Source organism: Geotrypetes seraphini, chromosome 18 (genome assembly GCF_902459505.1).
Source record: "Geotrypetes seraphini chromosome 18, aGeoSer1.1, whole genome shotgun sequence".
In the NCBI taxonomy this organism is placed as follows: Eukaryota; Metazoa; Chordata; class Amphibia; order Gymnophiona; family Dermophiidae; genus Geotrypetes; species Geotrypetes seraphini.
Window position 1 is genome coordinate 5,727,719 of NC_047101.1, and position 13,393 is coordinate 5,741,111.

General features: G+C 45.9%; 1 protein-coding gene across 1 annotated transcript in view; it reads right to left on the reverse strand.

The window, feature by feature from the left end:
- LOC117351819 overlaps positions 1–13,393 on the reverse strand; it is a 71,699-nt gene that overhangs the window by 38,734 nt on the left and 19,572 nt on the right. The window contains exons 13-20 of the mRNA XM_033927662.1: positions 11,987–12,102; positions 11,099–11,305; positions 9,736–9,879; positions 7,343–7,506; positions 5,530–5,642; positions 4,588–4,706; positions 3,456–3,674; positions 2,068–2,211 (exon numbers count right to left, since the gene is read on the reverse strand). Coding sequence (XP_033783553.1) covers positions 2,068–2,211; positions 3,456–3,674; positions 4,588–4,706; positions 5,530–5,642; positions 7,343–7,506; positions 9,736–9,879; positions 11,099–11,305; positions 11,987–12,102 — 1,226 coding nt within the window. The remainder of the gene's footprint in view (positions 1–2,067; positions 2,212–3,455; positions 3,675–4,587; positions 4,707–5,529; positions 5,643–7,342; positions 7,507–9,735; positions 9,880–11,098; positions 11,306–11,986; positions 12,103–13,393) is intronic.

Below are 13,393 nucleotides of genomic sequence, written 5' to 3' on the forward strand. Positions count from 1 at the left end.
ATTTTTCCCTGTCCCAAAGGGAACTCATTTTCCTGTCCCATCCCGGACAATTCTTTTCCTGTCCCTGCCCCATTCCTGCAAACTCCATCCTCATCTGCACAAGCCTCAAACACTTTAAAATCATAACTAGCAAAATTCTTACAATTTTAAAGCATTTGAAGCTTGCGCAGGTGAAGACGGAGCTTAGGCATTGGTGGAATGAGGCATTATGACATCACAATAGAAACATAGAAACATAGAAAGATGACGGCAGAAAAGGGCTATAGCCCATCAAGTCTGCCCACTCTACTGACCCACCCCATTAAGTCTGAGTACTAATGACCTAGTTCCTTAACTCGACCCTCGTAAGGATCCTACTAGGGCATCCCATTTATTCTTAAAGTCAATAACGCTGGTGGCCTTGATCACCTGCTCTGGAAGCTTGTTCCAGTGATCTACAACCCTTTCTGTGAAGAAATACTTCCTTATGTCACTATCGAATTTCCCTCCTCTGAGTTTGAATGGATGTCCCCTTGTGACCGAGGGTCCCCTGAGAAAGAAGATGTCTTCTTCCACCTCGACACGTCCCGTGATGTATTTAAATGTCTCAATCATGTCCCCCCTCTCCCTGCGCTCCTCTAGAGTGTAGAGCTGCAATTTGTTTAGTCTTTCTTCGTACGAGAGACCCTTGAGCCCCGAGATCATCCTAGTGGCCATCCGCTGAACCGACTCAACTCTAAGCACGTCTTTACGGTAATGTGGCCTCCAGAATTGCACACAGTATTCCAGATGAGGTCTCACCATGGTTCTGTACAGTGGCATTATGACTTCAGATTTGCGGCTAACGAAGCTTCTATTGATACATCCCATAAGTTGCCTTGCTTTGGATGAGGCCTTCTCTACTTGTTTGGCGGCCTTCATGTCTGCACTGATGATTATTCCCAAGTCTCTTTCTTCTGAAGTCCTAGCTAGTGTTTCTCCATTTAAGGTGTAAGGTTTGCATGGATTTCTGCTACCGAGATGCATAACCTTACATTTCTTAGCGTTGAAGCCCAATCTGAGCTCTAGAATGTTGCTACTTAGGATTTGAAAGTGTTTGAGAAAGGAATGGGGCAGGGACAGGAAAAGAACCTGATAGGATGAGTTCCCGCAGGGACAGGGAAAAATTTGTCCCCATGTCATTCTCTACCTTAGACTTAGAACATAAGAATAGCCTTACTGGGTCAGACCAATGGTCCATCAAGCCAAGTAGACCGTTCTCACAGTAGCCAATTCAGGTCCCTAGTACCTGGCCAAAACCCATGCTACCGATCCAGGGCAAGCAGAGGCTTCCCCATCTCTTAGATTCATAACTGAATTTTTTGGGGGCCTATAAAGGGAATGGTTTTCAAAACAGTGCAGGCAGATGCAAAGTGAGCAGGTGATTTCACGCCCTGCTTGTGTACCAGCTCTCAAAGGGAAAGCACACATGCACTTCTCTGTGAAAGATGTTTAAGGAAAAGAAGTTCTCTATGATTTCCACATATTCTTTTCTGCAAGTAACCTTCCAGCAAAAAAATACATGCCCTAGCGTTAAAAATCTTAAGCATTGTTAACTTCCTGGTCTTAACTTTCCACCAAAATACTCCCAGGAAACTTTAGGTAAAGCAAACATGTTATGGACAAACCACATGCCTTCACACGCACACCAGGGAGAGGAGTTTTCTAAAAGCTCTGTGGGCCACGTAAATCTCTCTCTGCAAAGGCAAAAGGCTTTTGAAAACCGACCTTCTCATTACAGGACCTTTTTCTCCCTGTGGCTTAATTACGTTAGTCCATGGATTTCTGCCAGGGCTACCAGATGTTTGGATTTACCTAGGCACCTGGGCGGCTCTTCAAAACCTGGCACTTTAACCGTGTTTTGAAAAGCTCTGAGCTCGGGTCACTTCAGGAGAACCTTCGTGTGACATCACCGTGTCGCATCCACACATGCCCTCCAGATGCGGCCCGCAGAGATGAGGTGTGTGGGGCTGGGGTATGGAACGAGGCAGGGCCGTGGATGGGGCGGGCCAAGGCCGGGCGTCCTGGCATCAAAGAAACTGAGGTTACCTAGTTCACATACGCCTTTTGACTCTGGCTTGGCGCACACCACGCTGTCTTCGCAGTGCCCTGTTATGGCATTACATGGCCTGTCCCAGTAGCAGTGGGGACATTTATTCTCACAGTGAACTCCATAAAACTGAAAATTACAAACTGGAAAGAAGAAATCACCATCAATAATAGGAAGGAAAAACCCTTGTCAAAGAGTGGCAGGCATAAAACTTAATGGCAGTAAAGCTGGAACATTTGAGTGTAGTCTGGGGAGGGGGGTGGGGGACACATTTTTGTGGCCATTGCTGCTTGAAAGAAATGGAGGAATAAGACTCTGAACTGCTTGTGAGCAAATCTTCTGAGCAGGACAATATTGCCGCCAAAATTAATTGGTTTAATTGGATTTAAGTGGCGCAATAATTGGTCACACCATTAAAACTCAACTAAGCCCTCGTAAAAAAATTTAGCTACCTCTATGTGACCTCTGGGACCAGCGCCTAGGTCTCTGGCTCCTCCGGCGCATTGAGACATCAAAGCCCGGAAGTAGGCGTGGTTAGAGGCAGCGCTGGACTTGGGAGGGGCCTTAGGAATCTGAGCCAATCAGGGCCTTAGGCCCCTCCCCGTGCATCAGATGGGATACAGAGGAAGGAGCCCAAGGCCCAGATTGGCTCAGATGCCTAAGGCCCGCCCATGATGCACTGAGGATGGAAGACTCGCCATTTAGGATCGGTGGACCTTGAAAGAGGAGGGACCATGCTTCCCTCCTCCTTCCAACAGACAAAGATACGGGAGAGGAGGGTTCTGGGGCTTCGGGGGAGCATCCGGTGGCAGGAGGGAGTAGGCTTTCCTTCTGCCAATTTTCTTTTGTGCATGGCAGGAGGAAGTGGGCATTCCTTCTGCCGTTTTCACTACCACGGGGAGAGGAGAAGGGGGGGGGTTCATTTTATGGTGCCGGTGCATCGGGCAGAGCCGTCATCGGCGGGGGTGTGTGCTTTTTTTCTTTTTTAATGGGGCAGATATTGTGTGTGTGTATCACACACAGCATCTATACCCATTTTTTAAAAAAAAGGTTTTCTGCCCCGAATAGCTGAGTGGCAGGAGGCTTTCCTCTGCCTCTCAGCTGTTTGGGCTTCCCCTGCCAGCTCTGCACATGTGTGAGACAGACATCAATCAGACAAGAGAGTCAGGGATTCTGACGAACCTCCGCGTGAATAGTATATCAATTGCTCTTTTTGAATAGGCCAAAAAAATGGATCAGAGCAGATCCACACAGTCTTACCGAACCTCTTTAGTGCATCTAGGCCTGGGTAGGGTAGGGGAAAGAATATGGACGGGACGTCACATCAGCAACAGAGGCAGGGAAAGAGATGAAGAAGGAAGAACTGAATGCAGCAAAACATTCACACCTGACTTTATGTAAGCGACGCCGTCTTCAAATTCACTGAGGATTAATTTTGCTTTACTCATTAGCAAATAAGTGCCTGTCCACAAGGCAAACCCAGCACATTTGGACCTGAGGAACAAGCAGGCCTCCCTGGCCATAGACTCATCCGTGTATGTGACATTGGGAATGGACAGCATGGACAGCATCACGGCATCCCAAACCACAGCGTACATCTCCAGATCTGCCAGGGCAAGAGAAAACACGCTAGTCAGGCCTTAAGAAATGCTGCCCTGGACCCCACACACAGCATTGGTAGTGGTGCTGTCTCAGCAGTGAAGACGCTTATCATTTATTCATTCAATTTTCTATACCGTTCTCCCCAGGGAGATCAAAACGGTCTACATGAAATTATTCAGGCACTCAAGCATTTTTCCGTTTGTCCCGGTTGGACTCTAGCTTGCAAATTAGTCCCACCTCTGATCCTCACTACTAAATAAAACTGACTTTGTGTGCTCTCTGATAGCATCCGAGTAAACAGGGGGAGTGGCATAGTAAGGGGGAGGCAGCCTCCCCAGGCGCCATGTTGGTGGGGGCACCGGCACCCCACCTCTCCACCCCGCCTCTTCCCACTCCTCCCCTCGCCATGCATGAACCCTCCTTCCCTTCCCCCATGCCTCTAGGTGTTTGCCGCCACGAGCGACAATTTTAACGATCTCCTTGCGACCACATCATCTCTCCCGCTAACGTCACTTCCATGTGCTGCGCGTAGGAAGTGACATCATAGGGAGTGACATCATAGGAAGTGACATCATAGGGAGAGCCTATGGAGTCGCAAGGAGCACGTTAAAGTTCTTGTCGCTCACGGCGGTGAACAACTAGAGGGAAGGGAAGGGGGGATCGGGGAAGGAGCGGAGTGGTGGAGATGAAGGACGCCTTTCTCCATCGCTACGCCACTGAGCAGGGGGGGGGGGTTACATAAACAGTATCCCTTTAGGTATAAGTCACGGAACTTAAGAGGGGAGCCGGAGTACAAGGGGCACGAAAAGAAAATGTTTGAATCAAGCATTTATATTCATTCCATTCCCCAAGAGATGATCCTGCATTGCTAATGCAAGGCTAACGGCTATTCTGGCATTGCCTTTGCAGACACTGACCAGCTGCTTTCTTGCACGTCCATTTATTGGCCTTCTGACAGAGGGCGCTGTAGATCTTGGCTCCCTTTGGAATTACCTCCGTACACCTCTTGAGCTTCTCTCTTTTCTGAAAGGTGAGCCTGGGAAACCAACGCAAAGAAAGGGGTTAGAGCCAGCTGAGTCGCCGCTGCATATGCTGGAATGGAATGCTTTCTCAACTGCTATCTAGAGACTGTCCTTCCTCAGGGAGGAACAAGGTACTGTAACATGTAACATGTAAAATGCTTCAGTACCTGATTGTAAAAACCGCTTAGATAACCTTGATAGGCGGTATATAAAATCCTAATAAACTAGAAACTAGAAACTACTGTAAACTTTAGCTGTAGTTCCTTATCGAAAATGAACAGGTTATGATGATTATCTACCAGCAGATGGAGACAGAGAGCTGTCCTGTGAACCCAAGCAGCTCCAACCACTATGGTATTCTCTGCCTCTAGCAGATGGTATGGATAATGTAGCAAGCTGTGATCTGCTTGCTAGTCCAGCGGTATATCAAGATTTTAACAAACATACCCATTTACATCAACCCTAGAACTGCCATAAATGACTGCATCAAAGTTTGCAAACACATTTTGATGCATTTTCAATGCGTGCCATTTGGTTCTCTCAGGAATGTGATTTAAAATTGACATTCCTCTGATCTGAACATTTTGCCACATGAGGACAAGAACAGCAAAGTAACTTTTTTATTCGTTATATTTTCATAATATATTTTGTTTAGGTGATCTTAACACTGCTTTGAAATGGTTCAAGAAATGGCCAGAAATCTGTCCACCTTGGGAAAATACAGTTATATAACCCTGCATTTACACACACATCGTACTGTAACACACAATTTGGCACTAGAGTCACAGAGGAGAACAAAATCATGCCAGCACAGCTGGGCAATTCTACGATACAGACCAAGCCATCGCACTTGTTGCATCTTCTCCAAATGACCAGGTCCATATGTGATCTCCGTTAAGGTCTTGCAGCCCTGTCCAGGAGTTGGCAGTTACAAGGGACGAGAGCCAAGCCTGAGTGAAAGTGAGACAGCAAATGTCACAGTGAGCACAGAACACACATTACAGAGACATTAGAGGGAAAATTAACTACCATTTATGGCAGGGGTAGGCAATTCCGGTCCTCGAGAGCCACAGGCAGATCGGGTTAGGTTTTCAGAATATCCACAATGAATATGCATGAGATGGATTTGCATGCACTGCCTCCTTGAGGTGCAAATCTAGCTCATGCATATTTATCGTGGCTCTCAAGGACCGGAATTGCCCACCCCTGGTCTATGGCACTGTTCCCTTTAAGTTGAGCAGAAGGTCCTCCAACTGGATTGCTGCCAGTAGGGGGTGCTGCGTTAATATTATATTTGAAGAAAAAACCAAGTGGGGAGTGGGACAGTGCACGTCAACCCTGGAAACAATGGCTTTTATTTATATAGACGCAAATAAAAATTTAAAATATATATATATATATATATAAATACATAAATATAATGTCCATGTGTTGGTGACCTGACGGGGACACCAGGAAATTCTTTTTCACTGAAAGGGTGGTTGATCACTGGAATAGTCTTCCACTTCAGGTTATTGAGGCCAGCAGCGTGCCTGATTTTAAGGCCAAATGGGATAGACACGCGGGATCTATTCACAGAGAAAGGTAGGGGAGGGTCATTGGGGTGGGCAGACTAGATGGGCCGTGGCCCTTATCTGCCGTCTATTTCTATGTTTCTATGGTCCGTGTTTCGGCCTCCAAATGGAAGCCTGCCTCAGGGGCGTAAAGGTCAGTCTTTAAAATTAGACTTATACACATACCACTGTGGATTGTACCAGAACAGCCTTCTTTGTGTATTTCCACTTTGTATGTGTATAAGCCTAATAAAATCCATTGTTTTCAGGGTTGACGTGCATTGTCCCACTCCCCACTTGATTTTTTTCAACAAGTTTGTTCTGCGTGGGGTTCTTTCCTCTAGCTTTTTTTGTGATTTCCATTAATATTATGTTTTCAATGTCTGGGGACAGGCAGATTTCTGGGTTCCTGCAGAGCTTGCCTGTCCCACTATTGAAAATGTGATAGTAACTCAGCACCCCCTGCTGGCAGGACTGTAGATGGAGGACTCTCACTCAGCTTAGAGGAAACAGTGATCTGTTGTAAAAACCAGGCGGTGATTTTATTTGCAGAGTTTTGATTTCCAGCCTGAGAACACTTCCCTCGGATGAATGCAACGTGTGCACGCAATTGCGATCTACATAATGTTACCATATGACTCCAGAAAACGGAGGACGGACGGAGACATCTAGGTTTTACTTCCAGTGAAAGCAATGGAAGTCAAACCCGAATGCCTCCAGCCGTCCTCCTTTTTCCGGAACCATATGGTCACCTAAATCTGCAAAGCACTTTTATCTGTGTGCAGGGATGGTTAGAAAGTTCACGCCTGGGTGGAGGGCAGTGTTTCACCCATTTAAATAGCTTTCAAAGGTGCCCTCCCCGGATGCCAAACACTTCTTGGAAACTTAGCAGAAAACCGCTCCCAATCCTGGCAAAATGCCACCTTGCGTCCTCACTGCAGCAGCGCATGGGTGCCAGGGGCAATGACCCTCTGTGGGAGAGGTTGTATATTGAATAACTGTGTAAGATAAAAGCTCCTTTATAAGGACTAATTACCAATATGCACTCATTAATTATGACACAATTAAGGAAAGCGCTGTGCGCACCAGCTCCATACCAGTTCCTCAGCATCCTCTAGCCACACGAGTGCCGAGTTCCTGTAATGGCTACAGGCAGAGAAGGCATCATGCCAATTTTTGCTTTCAGCTGTTGCTATGTAGTAACAGTTTTGCTTCCAGTACATCCATCCAGCTGCATTTGGACACTTCACACTGACTACACCTGAGAAAAAAAGGTGGTGGGGGGGGGGGAAAACATGTTTATCAATGCATTTATGTGAAGGGGTTTGGCTCAGGTTGAGAAGTTGGCTTATGTAGTTGGGTTGTGTGCTCTGATGTTATTTTAAGTTATCTAGGACTTGCTTTTATGATTATTATGTTGGTATAGTCAAATTTTTATGTACGTTTTCTATGTGAACCGCAAAGAATATATAAACTTTTTAAATAAATATCATCTTTCTTGAAGGTGTCTACTTGAAATGCCTTTGGTCTGTGAAAACTGTGACACTCATCTTGTTTGTCCTTGCAGAAGTGAGGCTGAAGGATGAAGACTAGGAAAAAGAAAGGATTAGACGCGGAAATTAGATTTTACCTGCTAATTTTCTTTCCTTTAGTTCCTCCAGTTCACTTTTCCTGAGAAATTATCTATTTTCATTTAAACTTTAGGGGCCAATACTCAAAACTGTGGTAAGCACAGCTCCTGAGCACATGCCCAAACAGGCAAGGAAGTGTCAGCCCTCATCAGTGCTTGTTCTCCCGCATCTAAATACCACTATGTGTGTTTTCACTTTCACTCAGACACACGCACATGGTTCTTGCTTATTATGAGCCCTTAACACATGCACTGAAGCGCTTCTGAGCTTTCAGCACACAATAACATGCCAAGGGGCAGTGCGGCTTAGGTAGAGACACATTTGCAGGAAGGCACAAATTCTACGGCAGGGTTGCCCAATGTCGGTCCTCGAGGGCCGCAATACAGGTGGGTTTCCAGGATTTCCCCAATGAATTTGCAAGAGATCTATTTGCATGCACTACTTCCATTGTATGAAAAATTAAAGGGATCAAAAAATATGGTGAATATTTAAATTAAAACAGTTTATTACAGTAAAAGACACATTGCCGTTAATCCCCTTCAAAATTCTCCCCCTCACTTTGAACACACTTATCCCATCATTCTTGCCACTTTCTGAGGCCGTCCTCTTTCATGAAAGTCTTTAGTTGTGATGCGTTGGCTGCCTTGATGTCCTGAATTGATTCAAAACATTACCTTTCAAGGTCATTTTGACTTTCAGGAAGAGCCAGAAGTCGCATGGTGCCAGTTCTGGTGAATAAGGTACATGAGGACATCGCCATACCAGAAGCAAAGTGTAACAAAGATCGTTGTCATGATGGAGGATGAAACTGTTTGCCCATTTCTCATGTTCAAATCTGTTGTTAAAATGTTTTGCACACAATCATACGTGATGTTCAGATCCTCAGAAATTTCCCTAATAGTCAATCGCCTGTTTCATCACATCATTTTGCATACTCTTTCCAAATTCTCTTGAGTTGTTGATGTTGAAGGATGTCCCGATCTCTCCTCGTCTTCAACCAATTTACGACCATTATGAAATCACTCGAACCATAAGAACATAAGACTAGCCTTACTGGGTCAGACCAATGGTGCATCAAGCCCAGTAGCCCGTTCTCACGGTGGCCAATCCAGGTCACTAGTACCTGGCCCAAACTCAAGGTGTAGCAACATTCTAGAATCCCAAAGAGTAGGAACATTCCATGCTACCGATCCAGGGCAAGTAGTGGCTTCCCCCATGTCTTTCTCACATGTAAACCGTCTTCATGGTCACTAAACTAATTTTAACATTTCATGTTGTTCCTGATCCATGTTTTATGGCACACTTTAAAACACCCCGTCTCTCAACCACAGCTCACACCGACTGACTGCACCGAACAAGCTGAAACTTGTCCCACACTGTTACTAAGGTTTGACGCGCCACTTCCTGTATTAAAGAACCCTGTCTTTCCGTTGAATGGTGCTCGAAAGCAGCATTCTCCGTATCTTTTGATCACACCTCGTAGAGCTCATGTATATTCATTTGGGAAATTCTGAAAACCTGACCTGGTGAGGGCCGAGGTTGGATGCCTTCTACAGCTTATACTGGGGTGTGGTTAATATTTGGGAGTGGATTATAAGCGCAAAAGACTGTTGGCTTTAGTACCCCATGTTCAGATATCCTCATTACTGTGATAACATTAGGACGAAAAGGTGGGCGGTGTATAACCCATGGTGCAAATCAGGGCAGAGTGAAAAATGAGGGAATCTGAAGGTTGAATAATTAAAAATATCTGACTCCTGTGGTCTTTCTTTTCACTCACTATTATGTGGCCCAAGGAGATCGTTCAGTTCTTTGAATGCTGGACACAGCACAGATATCTCGTTCTGTTTCACACTTACTTCTGGCACAATTTACAAGAGTGTCCGTGCGAGAGCAGGAGGCAGCATCATCACACAGTCCTGTCAGGCTGTTACAGGGCTCCTTGGTGTAACAAGGGCTGCAAACGTTGCTGCAATTGAGTCCGTAGTACCCAGAAGCACAGTCTGTGACCAAAAAAAAAAACAACACACCTTAACATCACTGCTAAGAGGGACAGACACACTTCCCTTCATCTAAGACAGGGGTGTCAAATGTCAGTCCTCGAGGGCCGCAATCCAGTCGGGTTTTCAGGATTTCCCCAATGAATATGCATGAGATCTATGTGCATGCACTGTTTTCAATGCATATTCATTGGGGAAATCCTGAAAACCCGACTGGATTGCGGCCCTCAAGGAGAGACTTTGAGATCCCTGGATTAGAGTGTCTATGTCAGGGATGGGCAACTCCGGTCCTCGAGGGCCGGAATCCAATCGGGTTTTCAGGATTTCCCCAATGAATATGCATGAGATTTATTTGCATGCACTGCTTTCAATGCATATTCATTGGGGAAATCCTGAAAACCCGACTGCATTGCGGCCCTCAAGGAGGGACTTTGACATCCCTGGTATAGTGGGTCCTCAAAAGTGATTTACTGGGGTTTCATGTGGTTGAGGCGGGAAAGTCCGTTGGATCATGAATTTAAATCTAGGTTTACCAGTCTAGGTTAATTTAAACCAGTCTAGGTTTACCAGGCGTCCAGGTTTATCCGGACATGTCCTCTTTTTAGAGGACATGTCTGGGCGGATGGCTTTTCAAAACCTTTGTCCGGGTTTTGAAAAGCTTCCAGCTCGAGGCCGCGTCAGGAAGGGCATCTGTGCATGCAACGCGGTGACATCATGCGCATGGCATGCGACCTCACACTGTCACACCTGTGCAAGCGCAGATGCCCTCCCGACGCGGCTACGAGAACAAGAACAGGCTGAGGGGGGTGGGGCTGGGGTGGCGAGGCTGAGGCGGAATAGGGCGTGACTTGGGCAGAACGGATTTTACAATAGTAAAAAATTTGGTTTCAGGACCCATTATATATAAAGATAAACTGCAGACCTCACAGCACATCCTGAAGAAAGCCACGGCATCATGGCCGAAATGTCGGGACGTGGCAAATGTCAAATGGAAAATGGCAAATGTCAGACGTGGCAAATGTCAAATGGAAAATGTCAAATATCAGACGTGGCAAGTGGCAAATGTGAGACGTCAGGTGTGGCAAATGTCAGACGTCAGACATGGCAAATGTCAGATGTCAAATGTCAGACGTGGCAAAACCCAGACAGCTACAACAATCATGGCACCAGCCAGAATACAATGGTTCATAAAAGAAGACAAGGCAAGAAGTGAAGCATTTACTTGTTTTGAGATAAACAGTGTTTGAAGAGCCGGCTGTCACCATTTCCGTACTGAAGACGAGGGCGTGCCGATCGGGCCAGCTAGCGATCCCCTTGCAGATAGGGTTCACTATACAGCAGTGTTTCGCTTCATCCAGGGTCGTGTACTCCGCAATGAGAGACAAGGAGAGCAGAAGTTTTCCAGGGTATACAAGAAACATGTCCAGATCTGAAACGTGAAAGGGATCAGAGTCAGGTGGCTCAAACACCGCACTTGGCGTGGGAACGTCAGAAGGAAAGCAGCCGGGAAAACCTTTTGGCCGAGCCTTAAATACAGATAACGCTGTCCGGAGCAGAGATCCAGGAAATATCTTTCAACCTTTATGTGTCAGCTAGGAATAGGGTTACCAGGTTTTATGTCTGGAAAATCCGGACTCCCTAGACACGCTCCCAGGCCCGCCCCAGCCCCGCCTCAAATCCCGTCCCAAACCTGCCCCCCGCTGCCTGCTCTCGTCGGGCAGGAGGACATCTGCGCATGCATGGATGCCCTCCTGCCTGAAGGTAAGCTTTTCAAAACCCGGACATTCTCAAACATAGCGCTCGTAGTCTGTAATTTGTGCGTGAAACTAATGCCTGACTTTAGATGACCCGTGATAGGATGAGGGGGCAAAATGACCATAAAACCCATTGTGCATGTCCAATTTCGCAAACCCTAGTTTGACCCGTACGGTTTATTTAGTCTGCCCAGCAAGTTGGCCAGGGCCACGCCCACCACTCTGCGCAGGCTCCGCCCAGAAAATTTCCAAACACCCCCCCCTGGAAAGTACAATGACTCTTCCGCACGTCCCACATGAAAAGAAATAGCACAGAAACGGTCGCCACGTTCCAGCACCCCATCCTTCACACGTACCTGCCTTCTTTTCACAGACCCAGGACAAGGAGATGTTGCACTCTGTGGCCAATAAGCTCGCATCCTCCTGCCTCAGCTGAGCGCATGGACCTGGAGCGGATCGGATGCTTAGAAACCTGTGTGAAGTAAGAGAGCGAAATACAAGAGGGTTTCGGACCCCATAGCTTGGTTCCACAGCCTGGAACTGAGAGAGGAGAGAGGGAATCGTGGAGATCATCCCTCTAACGCAACAAAAACATCAAACTAATTTGTGAGAGTACCGCTGTTTGGATTTGGTCAATGCGTTTTTTTGATAGTAGCTCAGGGAGGTTAGATTAAATGAAAGGAGGTATTTTCCTGATCTCGGAGGGATGGCAATCAAAGTTTGTACCCCATGCAATGGGTAAATCTATAAAATGGATGCTAACATGTATGTGTCAAATATATGCATACGTGTTTATTGCAGTGGTCTCAAACTCGCGGCCAGGGGCCACATGCGGCCCGCCAGGTACTATTTTGAGGCCCTCGGAATGTTTATCATAATCAGAAAAGTAAAATAAAACAGTTTTTCTTTAGCTATAAATTTTATTATGATTAAGACTTAGGCAAAAGGAAAGATTTATAAACTATAAAGAGTTTTACCTCATGCAAAATTGTCATGTCTTTAATAAGACATTAACTATTTTTTCGAGGCCTTCCAAGTACCTCCAAATCCAAAATGTGGCCCTGCAAAGGGTTGGAGTTGGAGACCACTGGCCTATAGGAAGAGGAGATGCAAATGTTAAGAGCCTTAGCCAATAGGGAGAGGAGGAGATAGTGGATGCTGTGGATGGCCATCATGTTACTATGTTTCTATAACCATAAAGTTTTATGACATCACAATGCAGGTGTAAAGAGCCTTAGCCAATAGGAAGAGGAGATGCAAATGTTAAGAGCCTTAGCCAATAGGGAGAGGAGGAGATAGTGGATGCTGTGGATGGCCATCATGTTACTATGTTTCTATAACCATAAAGTTTTATGACATCACAATGCAGGTGTAAAGAGCCTTAGCCAATAGGAAGAGGAGATGCAAATGTTAAGAGCCTTAGCCAATAGGGAGAGGAGGAGATAGTGGATGCTGTGGATGGCCATCATGTTACTATGTTTCTATAACCATAAAGTTTTATGACATCACAATGCAAATGTTAAGAGCCTTAGCCTAGAACAGTGGTCTTAAACTCGCGGCCCGCCAGGTCCTATTTTGAGGCCCTCGGTCTGTTTATCATAATCACAAAAGTAAAATAAAACAGTTTCTTTAGCTATAAATGACAATATTATGATTAAGACTTAGCCAAAAGGAAAGATTTATAAACTATAAAGAGTGCAAAATTGTCATTTCTTTAATGTCATTAACTATTTTTTTCTGAGGCCCTCCAAGTACCGACAAAT